The 22,584-nt window shown below is 34.8% G+C and overlaps 1 protein-coding gene across 4 annotated transcripts in view; it reads right to left on the bottom strand.

Moving 5' to 3' along the window:
• The window catches only part of MKLN1 (muskelin 1), a 326,912-nt gene that overhangs the window by 154,279 nt on the left and 150,049 nt on the right, over window positions 1-22,584 (bottom strand). Inside the window, exon 2 of one of the 4 annotated variants that reach the window (XM_061198728.1) lies at window positions 19,910-19,964. The exons of the other annotated variants lie outside the window; for them this stretch is intronic. Coding sequence (XP_061054711.1) covers window positions 19,910-19,964 — 55 coding nt within the window. The remainder of the gene's footprint in view (window positions 1-19,909; window positions 19,965-22,584) is intronic. 4 annotated transcript variants of the gene reach the window in all.

The raw sequence follows: 22,584 nt of genomic DNA, 5'->3' as shown, positions 1-22,584 counted from the left end.
ATCTCCAAAATATATAAACAGCTCATGCAGCTCAATATTAAAAAAACAAACAACCCAATCCAAAAATGGGCAGAAGACCTAAATAGACATTTCTCCAAAGAAGACATACAGATGGCCAAGAAGCACATGAAAAGCTGCTCAACATCGCTAATTATTAGAGAAATGCAAATCAAAACTACAACAAGGTATCACCTCACACTGGTTAGCATGGGCATCATCAGAAAATCTCCAAACAACAAATGCTGGAGACAGTGTGGAGAAAAGGGAACCCTCTTGCACTGTTGGTGGGAATGTAAATTGATACAGCCACTATGGAGAACAGTATGGAGGTTCCTTAAAAAACTAAAAATAGAATTACCATATGACCCAGCAACCCCACTACTGGGCCTATACCCAGAGAAAACCATAATTCAAAAAGACACATGCACCCCAATGTTCACTGCAGCACTGTTTACAATAGCCAGGTCATGGAAGCAACCTAAATGCCCATCTACAGACGAATGGATAAAGAAGATGTGGTACATATATACAATGGAATATTACTCAGCCATTAAAAAAGAACGAAATTGGGTCATTTGTAGAGACGTGGATGGACCTAGAGACTATCATACAGAGTGAAGTAAGTCAGAAAGAGAAAAACAAATATCGTATGTTAACGCATATATATGGAATCTACAAAAATGGTACAGATGAACCAGTTCGCAGGGCAGAAATAGAGACACAGATGTAGTGAACAAACATATGGACACCAAGGGGGGAAGTAGTGGGGCAGGGGGCGGTTGGTGGTGGTGGGATGAATTGGGAAATTGGGATTGACATATATACAGTAATATGTATAAAACAGATAACTAGTAAGAAGCTGCTGTATAAAATATAAATAAAATTTTAAAAAATCAATGAAATCCATCACATCAACAAGCAAAAGAAGAAAAGTCATGTATCAACAGATGGAGAAAAAGCATTTCACGAAATCCAACACCCATTCAAAATTAAAAATCTCTGCAAACCAGAAGTAGAAAGGACCTTCCTCAAATTGATAAAGAACATCTAAAAACACCTATGGCTAACATAATGGTGAGAAATTATATGCTTTCTCCTTAACATCAGGAAGAAAGCACTCCTATTCAACATCATACTGGAAGTTCTAGCTAATGCAATTAAACTAAAAAAGGAAATAAAAGGTATACAGATTGAAAAGAAAGAAAGAAAACTGGCATTGTTCACAGATGACATGATTGTCTATATAGAAAATCCCAAAGAATCAACAAAAAACCTCCTGAAACTAATATGCAATTATAGCAAGGTTGCAGGACAGAAGGTTAATATACAAAAGTCAACTGATTCCCTATATCCCAGCAATAAGCAATTGGAATTTAAAAGTAAAAACACAATACCATTTATATTACCACTTAGAATAATAAAATACTTAAGAATAAGTCTAACAAAATATGTATAAGATTTACATAAGGAAAACTATAACTACTAATGAAAGAAATCAAAGAAAATCTAAATAAATAATGGAGACATAGTCCATGTTCATGGATATAGGGCTCAATATTGTTAAGACACTAGTTTTTCCACGTTGATCTATACATTCAATCCAATCCCAAACAAATCCCAGCAAGTTATTTTGTGGATATCAACAAACTGATTCTAAAGTTTATATGGAAAGACAAAAGACCCAGAATAGCCAACACAATACTAAAGAAGCACAAAGTTGAGGAATGACATTACCTGCCTTCAGGACTTACTTAGAGCTACAGTAACCAAGAAAGTGTGGTAATGGTGAAAGAACATAGATCAATGGCAAAGAATATAGAGTTCAGAAATAAACCCCAACAAATAATCAACTATCTTTGACAAAAGAGCAAAGGCAATTCAGTGGAGAAAAGAGAATCCTTTCAACAAAAGGTGCTATAACAAATGGGCATCCACACAGTAAAAAAAAAAAATGAAGACCATACACCATTCACAAAAATTAACTCAAAATGAATCTTAGAGCTAAATGTGAAACACAAAACTATAAAACTCCTAGAAGATAATACAGGAGACAATTAGGTGACTTGGGTTTGACAATGACCTTAAACACCAAAAGCAAAATCCATGAAAGAAAAAAATTGGTTAAGTCGGACTTTATTAAAATTAAAAACTTCTGCTCTGCAAAAGACACTGTTAAGAGAAATAAACAACAGACCACAGATGGGGAGAAAATATTTGCAAAACCCGCATATGGTAGAGGTCTGTATCCAAAACCTACAAAGAACTCTTAAAACTCAGCAATAAGAAAACAAACAACCGAATTTAAAAACAGACAAAAGATGTGAGCAGACATCTGTATATAGATGGAAAATAAACATATGAAAAGATGCTCAACATCACATACCATTAGAGAATTACATATTAAAACAGTAATGAGGGACCCTAGCAGTCCAGTGGTTAAGACTGCAATCCCAATGCAGGGGGCACGGGTGCGATCCCTGGTCAGGGAACTACAACCCGCATGCTGCAACTAAAAGAGCCCTCAAGATCTGCATGCCACATGGCGCGGCCCCCCCCACAAAAAACCCAAAAAACAGTAATGAGATTATCACTACACACCTATTGGAATGCTAAAATCAAAAAAAAACTGACAGTACTCGCTCATATGTAGAATCTAGAAAAATGATACAGATGAACTTATTTGCAAAGCCGAAAGAGACACAAAGACATAGAGAACAGACGTACATATGGATACCAGGGAGGGAAGGGGGAGTGTGGGATGAATTGGGAGACTGGGATTGACACATATACACTACTATGTATAAAACAGATAACTAACGAGAACCTGCCGTATAGCACAGGGAACTCTACTCAATGTTCTATGGTGACCCAACGGGAAGGAAATCCAAAAAAGAGGGAATATATGTATACATATAGCTGATTCACTTTGCTGTACAGCAGAAACTAACACAACATTGTAAAACAACTATACTCCAATAAAAATTTTTTTAAAAACCTGAGAGTACCAAATAGAATTGAGGATTCACTTCCCACAGCTGGTGGGAATGCCAAATGGTAGAGTGATCATATCTTACCATACGATCCAGCAATCAGACTCCTAGGTATTTACTCAAATGAGTTGAAAACTTACGTCCAAACCAAAACATTCACATGAATGTTTATAGCAGCTTTTACTCATAACTGCCCAAAACTGAAAGCAATCAGTATGTCCTTCAATAGGTGAAAGGATAAACTGTGGTATGTCCATAAAATGGAATATTATTCATAAATAAAAAGAAATGAGCCATCAAGCCATGAAAAGACATGAAGGAATCATAAATGAATGTTGCTAAATTAAAAAATTACATGAACATCTGGATGTGAAGGAATCATAAATGAATGCTACTAAATTAAAAAATTATATGAACATCTGGAAAAGACAAAACTATAGGCAGTAAAAAGATCAGTTTGCCAAGGGTTAAGGGGGAGAGGGGAAGGAACGAACAGGTGAAACAGAGGATTTTTTAGGGTGGTGAAACTATTCTGAATGGTTCTGTAAATGGCAGATATATAACATTATACATTTGTCAAAACCTATGGTACTCTACAACATTAAGAATAAACTTTAACGCATGCAAGTTAAAAAAAAAAATTAGGAAGTTAGAGGCTTCCATGAAAGAATGCAAACTGCGACAAGAAAATCTAACTATATTACAAATGTATGAAACAACGCCACTTAAGGCAATGGGGAAAAGGTACTGACCTAAGTAACTCTGTAAATGAATGGAGTATGTAAGACTAAAGGCAGAAGAAACTGTACATGAGTTCTGTACTCTAGTTAATAAACTTGAGTCCTACAAGGTACAGATAAACAATTCTGATACTGGTATACATGTATACTAAAACTGAAAAATTAAGATGCTTTGCAAATGGTTAGAGCCAGGTTTATAACTACTGGAGTGGAAATTTACAGATCAGCAAAGGGAGGAATCTAGAATTATCCATGTAGTAATGGAATAGAGTAGGAGACATCAGTAGAAACTCATGTTTAATTTAATATAGATACAAATGGTTACACATAGAAATATTTTTAGATATGTGCATATACATAAATTTATTTCTATACATAAATTTATATTACTATACATAAATTTATTGCTTCACTTTGTCAGCTGAGAGTTACTAAAATAAACAACACCCCAGAAGCAAGGAGTTTATCTAATATCCAAATCTTAGTTTCTGATATCATTTTCCAATAAAAGGAACCAGGGCTCCATGAAGAAATGGGGCAGGAAATATACAAGATGAGTCTGGAGCATCTTGTAGTACCAGAAAGTAAAGAAGTGCTTAAAAAGAAATCAATTGATGTGGGTTATGTCAAAAGGGCACAAGAGCCAAATCTGGAACAATTTGAGCAACAAAATAAACTAGTATTAGATTATAACCCAAAGGACAAAATAAGTATACATGAAGTCCAAATTGATATAACTTACTGAATAAATTAATAAATGGCAGAGACTAATCTCCCATGCAGAATTCTGAATAAATTACATAGGTATTCTACCCTAAAGGAGGAGAGCATAATTCCCCACTCTATGTGTGGGCTCTACAGTGGGTTACACATAGTAATTTCCTTCCAAAGAGTACAGTATGCAAAGAAGAAAAAGAAATAACTTTACAGTAGAGAAACTTGACAAACACTATCTCGACCAGGTAATCAAAGTCAAAATCAATAGTGAAGAATCATGATAATAGTTATGTACATAAAGTGATGAAAATGGCACTTTATCTCTTTGATCTTTCTCCCAAAACACCATAACCCATCTTAATCAGGAGGGGAAAAAAAAAATCACACAAACTCCAAGAGAGGGGCACCCTGCAATACACCTGACCAGTCCTCCTCAAACTATAAAAGTCATCAAAAACAAAGTCTGAGAAATTGTCACAGCCAAGAGGAGCCTGAGAGACATGACAATTAAATACAATCCTGGATGAGATCCTGGAACAGAAAAAGCACATTAGGCAAAAACTAACGAAATCTGAATAAACTATAGACTATAGTAATAATAATGTATCAGTGTTGGTTTATCAATTGTAATAATATAGTATATAATCATAATATTAGTTATATAATTAATAATAGTAAAGACTGCTGGGGACTATATGGGAACTCTCTGTACTATCTGCTTCATATTTCTGTAAATCTAAAACTGCTTTAAAAAATAAGTCTATAACTTAGTAAAAAAGAGGCAAAGTGATTACAGAATACATATTAGAAAGGAAAATGAAAAATTACTTGTTTGCAGATAAGATTACATTATTTAGATAACACCAAAGAATCAACAGAAAAAAAATACTATAAACTTAGTTTGAAAAAAATATATCAAGTTAAAATACAGAAACCAGAGCCTTCAAACTTAAAAGCAAAAAGCAGTTAGAAGATATAACGGAAGAAAAGACCCCACTTACAACAGGAACAAAATAAAATATTAGGCATAAACTTAAAAAAGAAATGTGTAAAACCTATGAAGAAAAATTTTAAACAATCCTAAAAGGCACATAAGTAAGCCTAAAATAAACTCAAAGGCATAGTATGTCCCTATACAGGAAGACTCATCATCATAAAGATGTCAATTCTCTCCACATTAATTTACAATTTAATTATACCCAAAAATAAGAACAAGTATTTCCCTGAAACTAGACAATAAATAAAGGTGATTCATGCAGCTCGATATCAAAAAAAAAAACCAAATAACTCAATCAAAAAATGGGCAGAAGATCTAAATAGACATTTCTCCAAAGAAGACAAACACATGGCCAAAAAGCACATGAAAAGATGCTCATCATCACTAATCAGTAGAGAAATATAAATCAAAACTACAATGAGGTATCACCTCATACCGGTCAAAATGGCCATCATCAAAAAATCTACAAACAATAAATGCTGGAGAGGTTGTGGAGAAAAGGGAACTCTTCTACACTGTTCGTGGGAATGTAAATTGGTACAGCCACTATGGAGAACAGTATGGAGGTTCCTTAAAAAACTAAAAATAGGAGCTTCCCTGGTGGTGCAGTGGCTGAGAATCTGCCTGCCAATGCGGGGGACACGGGTTCGAGTCCTGGTCTGGGAAGATCCCACATGCCATGGAGCAACTAGGCTCGTGAGCCACAATTACTGAGCCTGCGCATCTGGAGCCTGTGCTCCGCAACAAGAGAGGCCGCGATAGTGAGAGGCCCGCGCACCGTGATGAAGAGTGGCCCCCACTTGCCGCAACTAGAGAAAGCCCTCGCACAGAAACGAAGACCTAACACAGCCATAAATAAATAAATAAATAAATTAAAAAAAAAAAAAAAGAACAGAAGGAAAAAAAAAAACCTAAAAATAGAACTACCATATGACCCAGCAATCCCACTCTTGGGCATATACCCAGAGAAAACCATAATTCGAAAAGATACATGCACCCCAATGTTCACTGCAACACTATTTACAATAGCCAGGACATGAAAGCAACCTAAATGTCCATCAACAGACAAATGGATAAAGATGTGGTACACATATACAATGGAGTATTACTCAGACATAAAAAAGAACAAAATAATGCCATTTGCATCAACATGGATGGACCTAGAGACTGTCATACTGAGTGAAGTAAGTCAGACACAGAAAACAAATATCATATGATATCACTTATATGTAGAATCTAAAAAAAAAGGTACAAATGAACTTATTTACAAAACAGAAGTAGAGTCACAGATGTAGAAAACAAACTTATGGTTACCAGGGGATAAGTGGGGGGAGGGATAAAATTGAGAGACTGGGATTGACATACACACACTACTATACATAAAATAGTTAACTAACAAGTAATGGCCAAAGGAATCTTAAAAAAAAAAAAGTTGATATATGTATATGTATAACTGATTCACGTTGCTGTACACCTGAAACTAACACAACATTGTAAATCAACTATACTCTAATAAAAATTTTTTAAAAAGGTGATATAATTCACATAAAGTTTATATAAAAAATTAAGCCAGCCCCAAAACCCTGAAAAAGAACAAAAGAGCAACAAGGGAGGACTAGACCCTACAAGATGTTAAAGCAGATTATGAAGTCTTTATGATTAAAACAGTGGAGGATTTTATACATAAGTAGACATTTGGGAACAAAAGAGAATTATCAAAATAAAAGTTCATAAAAGTCAATAAATGAGCAAGGTAGCACCACAAGTCAGTGGGGAAAATATGAAATTCATAATAAGTGATGTTGAAATAACTGGACAGCCATTTGGAAACATGATTAAATTTATACCTCACTCTTGTATATCAGATTAAATTTCCAATGGATCAGAAAATTAAATATAAAGTACAAAAAACATATAAGTACTAGAAGAAAACACATGTAAATCCATTACAACTTGACACTGAGAACACATCCCCTATATATAAATTCAAAATCCAGAAAAAAAAGAAAAAAAAAGTAAAACCTGACAATTCAACTAAATAGAAATACAACTTCCAGAAAAGAAAAAATGAAACTGTCCGTATTTGCAGATGGCATAATTTGTCACATGGAAAAACCCCAAGGAATTTACCAAAAACAAACAACAAACAGAAAAAACTTCCTAGAACTTGAGTTCAGCAACGTCACAGGATACAAGATCTACAACAACAGTCAACTGCATTTCTACATTCTAACAATAAATAATTAATAAATAAGTGGAACCCAAAATTAAAACCACAAAACCATTTACAATGGCTTCAAAGGAAATAAATATAAATATAACAAAACATGTAAGGAGGCTCTCTGCCCTAAAAATTACAAAATGCTAATGAAAGAAATTAAAGACAACCTAAATAAATGGAAAGATATATCGTATTCATGGACTGAAAGACTCAACGTAGTAAAGATGACATAGGAAAAAATAATAGAATTGTAAAATTATGGAAGTTACAATCCATCCCATAAATCAAATTTGAACTGGAAATAGCAGTATGAATTCAAAATATTTTTCTCTTAAAAAAATATTTATTTCCTAGCTATGTCCCCTAAAAGGGTCTAAAAGAAATGACAATCCAGTAACAACAAGCACTCCTAGTTTCCAGTTGTGAACTCTAAACATCATTCCCTCATCAGGGCATGATAAACAAAGGATACCTTGCCATACCAAAAAGCAAGAAAACAAATAAAGATTAATGAGGTCATGTCAAAGGAACACAGGAGTGGCAAGCCTGAAGGGGCTCCCATTTGCCAAAGACGGAACAATCTGGCACCAAAAAGAATGACTACTGAAATTTAAAAAAACACAATGAATACATAAAAAGCCTAAGGTTCATAAATGCTTTTCTTTTTAAAAAAGAAAAAATCAGACACCTGGAGGTATATAGCAACACATTACTTTGAAAATTGGTCATTAAAAGGAATAAAACATTTATCTTGCTTTTCCAATAAAACTATTTCAGAGCAACCAAAAAGCTCTAATGAATGAAAGAGAATTCTATACAAAAAAAATTCCAGCTAATAAATGTGGAAGGAATGACAGACTCAGAAAAATCCAATATTGGTAACTTTAACAAACTAGCTTATTCTAACAATGGTTATCTTTGGAGATTAAAACCATTAATGAAAGGTGGATGGGAAACTCTACCATAAAGGGATCAAGTTGTCATCCCCAGACTTTGTGTCTCTTGAAGCGATACAAAAACAAAGTACGTGGCACCACCTAGGGAAGAGTCTTTAAAAAAAGAAAAAATTGATCCAAAATCTAAGGAAGTCCTTCCATATAACTCCCAATCTATACAAAGTATGACAGAGGAATTAGTCAAATGCTACTACAAAGAAGCAACTGGACATATCCAGAATGGGGGAGCCTCTTCAGAACAAACGACCTGGTTTCTTCAACAAATCAATGGATGAAAGAAAAATGGTTGGAGAATAGTAAGAATAGTTAAGACTATTCTTGAAGAAAATAATTTTAAAAGGCTACAACAACAAATACAATGAGTGTTTGGATCCTGATTCAGATAAACTATAAGAAGGCATTTTTTTAACAGAGAAAACTGAAAATGGACTAGGTATTAGGTATTACTAAAGAACTACTGCTAAATGTGTTAGGTAAAATAAAGGCATTGTGGTTCTAAGAAAAATTGTCTCTAGCAGGGAAATTCAAAGATGGCCCCAAATGACCCCTACCTCCTGGTATTCCATGCCCTTGTGTAATCCCTAGTAACTTGCTTCTAACCAACAGAATATACAGCAAAAGTAATGGGATATCATTTCTGGGACTAGGCTACAGAAAATTGTGACTTTCATCTGTTAGCATACTCTTCCTACTCTCTCCCTTGCTGGCTTTCATGAAGCAAAACACCACATGTGGAGGCCCACATGGCAATGAAAAGAGGCAGCCTCTGGCCAACTGTTTTCAAGAAAATGAATTCTGCCAATAATCACATAAACTTGGAAACAGATTCTTCCCCACTCAAGACAACAGATGAAACCCCAACCCTGGTCAACACTTTGACGTAGGCGCCATATAAGAAACCTGAAGCAGAGGGTTCATCTAAGCTATTACTGAAATCTTGACCCTATAAACTATGAAATAATAAATGTATTGTTTGAAGCTGCTAAGTTTGTGGTACTTTGTTAGGGAGCAATCGATAACTAACATAATGTCCTCTTTTTAATGCATACCAAAATGTTTAAGAACTAAATGACATAACTTATATTTATCATAAAATACACCAGAAGAAAGAAAAAGAGGTGGTGGGAAGAGACTGAAGAAAAAAAAAAAAGGCAAGCAAAATGTTGGTAATTGTTGAATGTGGAAACATTAGAATTCACTTTTCTCTACTGCTGGGTATGCTGGGGAAACGTTCATTAAAAGGTTTTTTGAAAGAATGAATAAGTGAGGTAGCCGTGACAGCATATATACCCAACTCTTTGGAGTTTAGCTGTGTAGAGAAGCAGATAAATGGGAGACGTGGGGTTAACACAAAGTTTTTAAAAGATTGGTGAAAGTTGGTCTGATGGACACTGAATGATGGGCAGGGGTAGGAACTGAGTGGTTGATAATATAGGAAAGAAGAGTTAACTGAATGAACAAAATGAGAACAGGATCTAAAGTATAAGAGAAAAAACTAATCTAAAATGATCTCTCCCATTTTAACAGATAAAAAGACGGAGAAAATGACAACAGATCAATTTTATAGCACTAAGTATAACCTGGACATATAACAATTTCACTTTCATTGACAACAAATTTATATTAAGTCTAAATGAGATCTAAAATTGCCTCACATTGTTAATATGCTCTAGTCATGTAGAGAATATGACTGAATTTATAAAGATGTGGACTCTAAACTCAGCTCTAATGCTTACTTCATAAATCACCTTGATTAAGCTATTATACTCTTATTGGCCTTAGTGTGCATTTATAAATTAATACCTACACTACACTTTGAAGAGTCATTGTTGAGAATTATAGGATGTCAATGATCTAGTAAATGGTAGGCCATCTGCTTACCATCACCCAGAGAAAAACTCTACTCTGCTTATTACCAAGCACTCGAAAATGTCTGAGACTATAGTAGTTATCTCTAAGGACTCAAAGCACATAGGGAACATATACCTACATACATGCTCTACACAAAGAAATGCGGCAACCATGGGGGAAAAGAGAACGGCAACAAAATAAACAAACATTCCTATATGGAAGAATGGTAAACTAGGAAACTCTCACTAGCCAAAAATCAACTTGGAAAGCTAGCAAATATGGCTTGGTGTCTGCACCCAGCCCACAAAACAAAAAACTTTGCTGATACATTCATATAAAAATAGTTCTCGGGCTTCGCTGGTGGCGCAGTGGTTGAGAATCTGCCTGCCAATGCAGGGGACACGGGTTCGAGCCCTGGCCTGGGAAGATCCCACATGCCGCGGAGCGACTAGGCCCGTGAGCCACAACTACTGAGCCTGCGCGTCTGGAGCCTGTGCTCCGCAACAAGAGAGGCCACGATAGTGAGAGGCCCACGCACCGCGATGAAGAGTGGCCCCCGCTTGCCACAACTAGAGAAAGCCCTCGCACAGAAACAAAGACCCAACACAGCCAAAAATAAATTAATTAATTAATAATAAAAAAAAAATAGTTCTCATTTGTTGAATATCTGAGAAGGCTGACTCATCAATCGTTTCTGAAATTAAACATTAGCACCTTCAGAATACATTTCAAGACTAAGAACGGCTCCTTTCTACCTAAAGCAAAGACTATTAAAGTTGGACACGATCTGGGAAAGGTTTACTGCTGCTTAATATGCACACTCTTCAAACCTCAAACAAAATAACAATATACCCACAAAGGAATCAGAAAGATGTAAGATATCAAACTGTTTGCAAGCACCTTCAAAGGTTTCATTTATATGTAAATAATTTTATGGAAATAATCACTATCATCTTCTGATAAATGAAGTCCTCAAAATATCTTTGCTGGGCAACAATTTAGCCTAATTTGAGTCACTACATGTGTCATTTATTTTTAAAAACTATTCTGTAATATTCCATGCTATCCTGTGCAAAAAAGACCTTAAGCATCTGATCCTCTTGGTTTGTATGAAAATAAATAAAAGGCTAGAGAAACTAATGACTGATCCAAAAATACCAATTAATTGATGACAGAACTGGGATTAGAGCCCCAATCTCCTGTCCTTGTCCACTGTTCTCTCTATACTACACTATTTCAATTTTTTTCATGTTTTCCTTTGTACCAGATCTAACTTTCTCCCCCCAGCTTAATGTAGTGATTTAAACTGTACTAATGGTGAGAGGTCAAACCAATATTAACTAATCCAAAACTGTCCGTTTTGTGAGAATTCTCCCCTCTCCTCATAACAGGTTAACTTTGACCAAGGCCTAAGTCCTATGGCACAGCATTTTTCAAACTCTGTTCCTCAGAGAGACTCCACAGGATCTGAGCTTTAAAAAAATATTTTTAAAATATTTTATACTAATCTTAAAACTATGAAAAAATTCAAAAATATTATAGGCCAAACATTACTACAATGGATACCACCCTCCACAAAAACTTGTCTACCTTGTTTTTGTGCCAACTTTAGAGTAAATTTCTCCTGACATCTCTGTATCTCTAGAACTTTTCAAAGTACGTCACTGATTAATACTGCTGTAATTGTATGCCAGTATTTTAAAAATTCAGTTCTACGTATGTCTGTTCATGTAAAATTCACAAATAAATTAACAACTATAACATAATTAATAATTGAACAAGGTTCAGAACTGACTGGTTTTTATGCTTTCCTCAAGGATTAGTAAGATGTCATATGGCAAGTCGCATTACAGACCACTGTAGCACAGAATGTGAATTAGAATGCTGTTCTGACTTTTTAAAATTATTATATGGAATGTGAGCAGTTTGGTGGTATTAACTTTGAAAACAAGTTTACTGGGCTTCCCTGGTGGCGCAGTGGTTAAGAGTCTGCCTGCCAATGCAGGGGACGCGGGTTCGAGCCCTGGTCCAGGAAGATCCCACATGCCGCGGAGCAGCTAAGCCCGTGCGCCACAACTGCTGAAGCCCATGCGCCTAGAGCCTGTGCTCCGCAACGGGAGAGGCCACTGCAATGAGAAGCCCGTGTACCGCAGCGAAGAGCAGCCCCCACTCGTCGCAACTAGAGAGAGCCTGCGTGCAGCAACGAAGACTCAACACAGCCAAAAATAAATAAATAAAATAAATAAATTTATTTTTAAAAAAAAGAAAACAAGTTTATTACAGGTGATAACCAACTTTCCTCATTTAACTTTCAGACGACCCACACTTTTGTATCTTATATGCTTAGAGCTCTGTCTTTCCTTTATCAAATTCAGAATGCTCATCAGTTGATCCAACCAATAGTTCAAGCTATTGTGCCAGCCGATATAATGCATGCCGACATGCCCTGTATGCCAGCCAGCATTTGTTTCCAAAGCACTGCCATCTTTATAGTTCAGTGTCCATTTTTACAATCTTTAAAATATTTTATTGCATTTCTCCTATTATTTTATAAGAATGGAAAATGAAAATACAAAAGCCTACTAGTAACATTAATTCAACTGAAATGATAATGGGCATCATAAGGTAATCCAAATGAAGAAAACTTCAGACACTAAGTAGACGCAACTGGCTTAAAAATAAAGGCAATGCTGAGAACAATAGTTAAAAGATCATATCAAAAGCTAAAGTATAGGTGTGCCAATTATGGATTTACTCACTCTCACTTCTAAACTCATCCTTTTTGCCTTTTCTTGGAAATGGATATGGGCTCTTTAAGTATTTTTCCTTGGCCAGCTGGCACAATGTTAAGTTTTGTCAGTAGAGGGGGGGCAGGAGAGTCATCTCAGGACACAGTGGGTGTCTTTGCTTCCTCCCTAATGAACTGAGGGGTGTTTCTGTTTCCTAGTTCAGGTATCCTTGCCCAAAAGACTCCCTCAGCACATGTAGCTTCTCCAGCTCTCAGTTTCTACAGTACAGATGCTTCTCTAGCATCCTACTCCTAGAGTATACACAGCTCCCCCAAAGCCCAGCTGATGTGTTGTGCATGCAAGCAGCTTCTCTAGCACCAAGTTCCTACATCAGAATGTATATTACTTGTGGGTACTTTTTTTAGTCTCTTCACATTTAGTAGGCCTTTTCAAACTAATGAATGACTTGAAGCTTTCTTGAGCTCAGAAATTTTTTCTTTTCTTTTTTTAAATTTCTCCTCTATTTTTTCTGGTATCTTTCTAGACTTATTAGGTAGAGGTGCTGGGCTGCTGTATCACGTTGTACTTTGCACAAGATCCCACTGAGGAGTAAAAGCTGAAATCCAGCCTGAGTCCCACTTACCAAGTCCTGCATCCTGATTAAAAACCATCACTTTCTCACTAAGCCATGTGTTGTGAAAATGAGCAAGTGGACCTTCTGGATCAAGGCTAACCTCCACGTCTCAAATTTTAACTTATTTTCCTTATCTTTTTCCTTTTGCTCTACATTTCAGGTCACTTGCTATGTGTATGTATGTAATTACTGAAAAAACACAGATGTGTATGTACATAACTATAGAAAAATTACCATTTTTGTGGGAGCTTCATCCTAAGTCTAGTATCTTGGGCCTAGGCCCAAAAGAATAGATTGTTTTATGACCTGAGGGCATCAGGATTTTTTTAAAGCTCCCCAAGTAATTTGAATGTGCAAACAAGATTGGGATCTACCGCTGTCAGTTAATGGTACTCAAGCTTTTTTGCTCAAATATTCCCTAAAATAATTTTGAAAATCTACTCATATTCTTACCATTTTTAAGTTGGCAAGCAAAATTTTTCATAGCTTATAATGATTGTAAAACTTGTATTTTCCAGTGTACTCTAAATATTGTCACTTTAAATAAAGCTGTTATGTTTGTTCTTTCAAAAGTACCAAAAGAATAAAAATATCATCTATTTTTTAAAAGTACAGCTTCTTCCCATACAGTCAAAAATTTATATTATTCTTGCTTTTCCTTAAACTTTCCCTATAGAATTTTAACTAATGTAATAATTCTTTTATGCTGCAGGGTTTTTTATATTTCACTCTATATGACCTCTCTGGAAAAAAAAGAGTATAAATTAAAATTAAACTTTTTTGGCTTTGACCAAGAAATTTTAAAAATTTCTTTTGGATGCTATTAGAAGTACACTATTGACCAAAACAATATAAACATATTATGCACTTTGACAGATAATGATTAAATATGGAGCAAAATGGTATTAATAGTGATTCTCAAAAGATATGGGCAGGATTTTTTCTGTTTTTTACAATTATTTCATGTATATACAGATGAATATCACTGCTAGAATAAAAATGAGATTCAGCATCAAGTCTGTATCTGTTTTTATAGATGTATGCATTGAAAACCTTGCTTATACAAATACACGGGAACAGAAGGAATTTCTGCTAGTACTATTTATTTTTTGACTACCTTCTGAATTGTATGTCAAAAAATCACATAATGAGCTATCATTAAAAATTACTTTTCATGATCTACCAACAGACAAGTTGATTACGTCTTCCTTCTGTTTTCTTTAAAAAGAAAGAATTGAGGACGTCCCTGGTGGTCCAGTGGTTAAGGCGCCGTGCTTCCAATGCAAGAGGCACAGGTTCAATCCCTGGTTGGGGAACTGGGATCCCACATGCCGTGTGGTGTGGCCAAAAAAATAAATAAAAATAAAAAAGAACTTGAGAGCCACCTATTTTACAAGAGGATTTTTGTTTTTCCAGTCATTCACTTTCTCAATTTCAATATCAACTTTTACAACAGTCCTTTGCACTCTGAAGATTTTTTTTTTTTTGGCACTCTGAAGATTTTTACACTCCGTGGAATAGATGAGAGGCATGCCTCTTTTGCAATCATGAAATAGGATATGGGACAGCTAGAAGTCTTCAAAGTGCAGGCAAATCACCTGGGGTTCTTGTTAAAAATGCAGATTATGACTCAGTAGGTCTGGGGTGGGTCTGAGATTCTGCATTTCTAACAAGCACCTAGTAAAGGCAATGCTGCTGGTGAGTGGGCCACACTTTTGAGTAGCAAGGGCCTAAACCACAGGCAAGTTCTCAGGCTGATCAATTTTTAAGAGAGAATACACAATAACAATAGATCAGGAAATCGAATCCTTCAAAACTATTTTTGCCTATGTACCCCTTGGAAAGTGTACATGTACTCCCAGGGATAAGCATGACCCAATTTGAAGACTGCTGCTCAAAATTAGCTACTAAAAATGGAAATTACTGGCTCTTAAGAGTGTTTAAAAATTTTTTTTTTAGTTTAATTGAAGTATAGTTGATTTACAATGTTGTGCTTAATTTCCGCTGTAGAGTAACTCAGTTATACATATATACATTCTTTTTCATATTCTCTTCCATTATGGTTTATCACAGGATACTAAATATAGTTCCCTGTGCTATACGGTAGGACCTTGTTGTTTATCAAGAGTGTTTAAATTTTTAAATTTTAAACCACTGACTTTAGTCACATCACTTTTCCACTTAAAATTATTTGATGGCTCCTCACTTTCCAAAAAATAAAATTCAAACTCACTAACATGGGATTAAGATCCTTTAATTTGTGTTTATAATCGAACAAGCAAATCATATACACTCACACACAACCTCTACTTTTTTTGTTGTTCTTTAAATGTATTATTTATTTGTTAAAATAAAATAAAATTTAAAACTTTGGGCAATGTCCAAAGAAAAGGCATTAAAAAATAGAAATCAACACAATTATTACATCCCAGAGATAATCACTGTTATGATTTAGTAAATTTCTTTGCGGTCTTTTCTATATGCATAAGCATACAAAAGGGTGTGTGTGTGTGTGTTTAAAGATAAATCGGAGCAAGCCATTTAATAAGGCATTGTTGTTCTTTTTTTTGATCTGTGGGTCTTTTATATGCTATTATATCTGGAAGATTTTCTCTACATAATTAAAAAACATTCTAAAACTTACTTTTTAATAGCAGCCTAATAGCCCATCATAATTCAAGGACATCTCAAAAAAATTGTTCTATTAAATCTAGTAAATCTAAGGGCAATAGTAACATTTCTATCAATAGTATTAGATACTTGCTAGAGGATTAATTTGCAATCCATGCATTACATTTTAGATAAATATAAACATAATCACTGCCCTAAATGCCCTGGAAAAGCAGGTTAGAATACCGTAAAAAATTCATAATATCTTACTAAATTTCCTCAAAAGAATAAAATAAAATTCAAAGAGTTTTGTTTTCATTACACTTAAATTTCTGCAATAGGGAGCGGCAAGTCTCCTAAATGTACATTGATAAGTTAATGCTTATTTCTCCTAATATGCAAAATCATAAAGTATAAATAAATAGAGCGGAGGAGTTCACTGTCAAATAATGGGTAGGATAAATGTTAGCTGTTCAGAGGGGAATAGAATATAGCAAGTGACTTTGGAACACCATCAGCCAAGCCACCTTCAGTAAATAGTACCTTTTGTAACTGTATATATGAAACAAACCCGAATAAAAAGAAAAAGATTTACTTAAATTACTAAAAACTGGTGATTCTGGAGAGAAATATGGGCAGGGACACCAGTCCACACATATAATATATAAAGAAGAAGTACCTGACCAATGATCCAGCCTGTATCAACTGCCCTGTATACTGTCTGGGAAAAGTCTACCTCCAAGCATCTTCCTGGTTCTGATATGCTACACTAACTCAACAAATGCCAAATGTTAACCTGATTTCCCAAATAGGAGTTGTTGAATATGCACAAGGGTAAAGATAAATTCCTGCGTTCAAGAAACATGAAGAATGGTAAAATAAATTAGATCTGTACACAAAGGAAATCATAGCTCATTTACCTCTTCCAAGAAGTCTCTCCTCAAGCCCATGCCAACAGTAGAAGCTCCATTCTCTGAATCTCACCTCTAATTTCTGTAGCATTTACTGCTTTTATCACTCATCTGAACTTAGCTTTTCCTACCTTCTATTGTACTATTACAGGTACAGATAGTTCATCACCAGAAATTCTCTCTCATAACTTCAAATAGGCTTGGCTATTATTCAGGAGTTAGAGGCACCCAATAATTTGTTTATGGCACAGATAGCCAAAAATGTGAAAAGCCATAATTGTGACTCAAATACCACAATGTAGCAATAAAAATAAAAAACAAAGTTTTCTTTAACCTGTCACCCATAGTAGCATTTTAGGTTGTAGAAAATGGAGATGATAGATGTCAAAGACTTAAACTTTCAGACCTAGATATGTGAATTTTCTAATTATCTAAAATTCTAAATTCTAGAAGAAACTATTCTGTCAAACTTGAAGTTATTTTCAGCTCTTTTAAAATCTATGCCTCAGTTTAAGGGAAGAATTCATAAACAAGTTTCATAAATATCTTCCAGTCAATATTTCACATGTTAACTATACAAATTTTAGGAAAAAAAATACCAACTTTCAACTAACATCCCCACCATGAACTACTTACCAAAGTATGTGTGAAAGTATGTATGTCTCCATGTAAGTATGTACACTGATAGGTAGGTAAATAACTTAAAAGATGAAGACATGGAGCCAGTCCATATACATGCATTCTGAACAAAAATAAAAGAAGATAAAGGACTAGCTCAACTGTCACAGAAAGTTCTCAGAGTAAAAGACTTGAAGTCAAGTGATTTGCTATCTAATTCCAGGTGGTCACTTTCCTTACAGGGCTTCAATTCACCTGCACTAATCAGTTTGACACTACCTCAATAACAGAGGAGGAAAAAAAAAAAAATCAACCAAGAACAGTCTGGCAGTTCCTTAAACAGTTAAACATAGAATTACTATACGACCCAGAAATTCCACTCCTAGGCATTTACCCAAAAGATATGAAAACATATAACCACACAAAAAACTTGTACACAAATGTTTACAGCAGCGAAAAAAGGGGATACAACCTAAATGCCCATCTACTAATGAATGGATAAAAATGTGGTATACCCATACAACAGAATATTACCTGCCATAAAAAGGATGTAGTACTGCTAAATGCTACAACATAAATGAACCTTGAAAACACTACGCTAAATGAAAGGAGCCAATCACAAAGATTACATATTCTATGACTTCATTTATATGAAATGTCCAGAATCTACAGAGACAGAAAGTAAATCAGTAGTTGCTCAGGGATAAGAAAGTAAGCAGATCATAACAAAGGGTACAGTTTCTTTTTGAGATTATGAAAATGTTCTAAAATTGACTGCAGTGATGGTTGCACATATCCATGAACATACTAAAAACCACTGAACTACACTTTTTAAGTAGCTGAATGCATGGGATGCAAATTACCAGACCAAAAACATTACTATGTTAAAAAGTCAACCAACTTTTTATATTACTTTTCCTATTTTCTATTAAATACTTACATTTAAGGAATTGGAGGAAATGATCCTTATCCTAAAATTAATCAAAATATTGGCAATATATTCTAAAACTATTAAAAGCTATTAGCCAAATCAGATTCTGTAATAAACTAAGCTTTAAAGTTCTCGAGGTCTCATTAGAAAAACTGCCCATAATAATATAAATAACCTTAATAATAAAAACTTTTTAAAATAGCAAGATAGATAAGAAGCTTTCTCTTCCAAGTTCTTCCAAATGCAATATCCCCACCCCAAGATAACCAATTTCACTTAAAATATTCTCTGAAATTGCTAAAAATTATGAAAACCATGAAAGTTTATAGCACAGATTTAAAACTTATTATTAAAACTAAATATTTTAATATTTTTAACATGGCCAGTGTATGACTCCATCTAACCCAAGAACAAAACTCTATTAAAAGAAGAAAAGTAGTCTAAATGCTTAATTAACTCATGTATGCATTTAATAAACATTATGCTGGACTACAGTCATGAGGGGGGAAATTTTCATAGTCTTTATGGAGTTTGTGGTCTAGCTGGGGGACAGCTATTAATCAAACAATTATACAAATAAATGCATAATTATAAACTATATAAAGTGATATATGAGAAGAGTATACATTTGTATGAAAGCATTTAACTGTAGGGGTGGGGAAGGGGTGCCAGACTTCTTTGGTGGGACAAGGGTAAGTCAGACTTTGCTGTGAGAGTGACATTCTAGCTGACAGCTGAAGAATAAGTAGGAATTAGGTTTTAGGGCTCTTTTGATCAAACTACTTAGATCAAAAGGGAAGAAAGGGGACAATGAGAGGAAGGGGAAAGGGGACATACTCAAGGATACTTAAAATAACTTAACATTTCTATTTATACAAAACAACATGCCTTAACAAGTACATAGGTGATAACTATAATAAATATCAGTCATATTGAAGAAATGTAAGGATATTTAAAAAGTATTAAATACTAACAATATTTACAAACCAAAAAATTTACATTACACCCAAGTATCTTCCTTCTGAACAATGCCTTCACATAAATATTCCCATGAAAGTTCTAAAAAAAAAAAAAAAGGTAAATAATATAAAAATCACATTATAGGAAGGGAAAATAACTATATACTATGACAAAGATAAAACTCTCAATTTCTGGACCTCATAAACAAGTCTCAAAAGAGAATTATGAATCATCAATAAAACCAAGAATAAATCTCATTTTAGTCAGTAAGTATTTAAAACAATTGCTAACAAATAATGTTATTCATAGTCCCTAATTTTTCCCATCAGATATTAGGAATAAGCAGTTAAGGTGTCAAAAGGCAAAATGAAGGAAAACACTGCGTAAAAAAATCTGGGGCCCAAGTGTTAGGACAGTACATTAACATAACCGTGAGGAATTCATAAGCCTAAAAATATAAGTCTATTTCATAAGAACTAAACAAAGAAAGATTTCTGCGTTTTCTGCGATTTGACAGAATAGCCTGCAGCAGACCAACACATTACCTCTTACAACTAGAAAAGCTGTATAAAATAGAAAAAAAAAAGTTCTTAAGGTATCAGAGACTTTCTGAGGCAGTTAGGATTTGAGATGCCAAAGAACTTTGTTAAAGGGAGCCCCACATTCTGGGCAGCTTTCCCTCTCAGGACGTTCCACCTATTTCTTTAATGGTACAGGAAAGGAGCTGAGAAGCCAGGAAAAGACAGCTACTAAAGGGCAGAAAAGTCAGCAGAGCTTTTGGCAATTTCAAGGGGGTAGGGGGACAAAACTTGGTAACTGGGTCTTGCCATGACATCCAAGACCTGAGGGGTTAAGATGCTATAGAAAAGGCAGGTACAGAAGAACAAACCTGACACTGCATACTGATTTTCCTCTTAAAGCATCTGTCGATTCTTAAACTGCAAAAAGCAAGAGGCTAAAAAGCCAGCAGAAAGCAACTGAAAGCAAGGAGCTCCTCCTTTTAGGAGTCTCATGCTGCTGGAAAGGCAAAAATAGGAGAGACCCTAGAAACACCTAGTCTCTCAGTTGGGTTCCCTGGAGGGCTACCAAAGTTGTGCAAACTAGATGTTCACAAAACCCAAAACTCAGCCTCAAGTCAGCTCAGTTCCTGACTGTTGAGGTGATCTGCCTCTATTTTATCTGCCTGCCAGAAGATGGGTGAATCCTCTCTAGAGAAATGCTATAACATTAAGCAACTAACTGTAATTTGTAATTGTATCTAAAATTCTAAATATAATGTGTGGTATTCAGTCAAAAGTTACTCTCCAAAATAATGGTAATAATGATAATAATAATAATTACTATTATTACCAGACACACCAAGATAAAATGTGTGATAAAAGACAAGAGAAATAGACCTACAAGAGATCCAGATATTGCAGTTTTCAGACACAGACTTTTAAGCAACTTGATTGATGTCACAATGTGGAGATTTTCACCAGAGAATTAGAATCTATTTTTAAAAAGAGAGAGAGAAATGCAAAGTCTAGGACTAAAAAATACTAAAAAATAGCTGAACCCAAGAATAAAATAGATGGGATTAAAAGCTGACTGGACATACCAGAATAGAGAATCAGTGAACTGGAACACAGGCAAGTAAAGCCTATCCAGAATGAAATAAGGAGAGGAAAAAAAATGATTAAAAAAGACAGAAAAAAGCATAAAGGACATATGGGACAGGACAAAAGGTAGAGTATGGATTTAATTGAAGTCAGAGAGGAAAGGAGAAAAAGAAGGGTGTAGAAAGAATATTTGAAGACTCTCAAAAATTTTTCAGAACTGATGGGAGTCATGCTATAAATTTGAGAGGTGCCAGAAATCCCAAACAGAGTAAATACAAAGAAAACCATTCTTAGGTGCTAATAGCTACATCTCTAAAATTAAAATCTAGAAAATCTCTCATATTTCCAAAGATGACTTCTGAATGACTGACATATAGCAAAGTCAGATCACCACAAACAGCTGAAATGCATCTTTTCAATAGTAGAACATCACACAGTCCCTGTATCAGTCTCAAAAAAAGTTAATGCAAATAATAGAGCTATCTGCCTATCTGCCAAAAAAAAAAAGAAAGAAAAATTAAACATAATATTAAACCTCCCAACATTGGATCAAGATAAAAAGTATTTCTACACAGAAGGAAAGTGATGATGCTCAGAGAAGAATCATAACTTGGTAAAGTTCACAAAGATCCAATCCTAGGAGCCAGCTCCACAGATTCAATCTCTAGTCCTAGACCCACCTCAAACTCTTCCTCTATCCCGGGTATCTTTATTTTCCTAAAGTTCTAATATCACCAGACTGAAAATATCAGTCTAAGAACTTTCACTGGCCAGTAAGGTTCCCAAGCCAAGCCAGTACAACCTTAGTTTAGGGAAAGGGAAAAAAGGGAAGGAAAGAAACATCATGACAGTCTCCAGTCTCCAGGGCGTTGAATACCTCCATCTAGTGAAACTAGTGACTCACAACTCCTGGGTTTCAGATGCCTTTGCGATTGTAAAAAATCCTCAAATTCATATGCATAGTAATCACTGTCTACACACCAAATAAATACTCTCACAAATGTGTTCTATTTTTCAAATGTATGTGATTAATAAAATAAAAATCCATTTAAAAGCTAAAATGGGGGGGGAGGAAAAGAAATGATAAGGAACGTCACTTTTGAATTATGTAAGCACTC

This window comes from Eubalaena glacialis, chromosome 8 (assembly GCF_028564815.1).
Source record: "Eubalaena glacialis isolate mEubGla1 chromosome 8, mEubGla1.1.hap2.+ XY, whole genome shotgun sequence".
NCBI classification, from domain to species: Eukaryota; Metazoa; Chordata; class Mammalia; order Artiodactyla; family Balaenidae; genus Eubalaena; species Eubalaena glacialis.
This window is presented reverse-complemented; position numbering and strand designations above follow the sequence as displayed.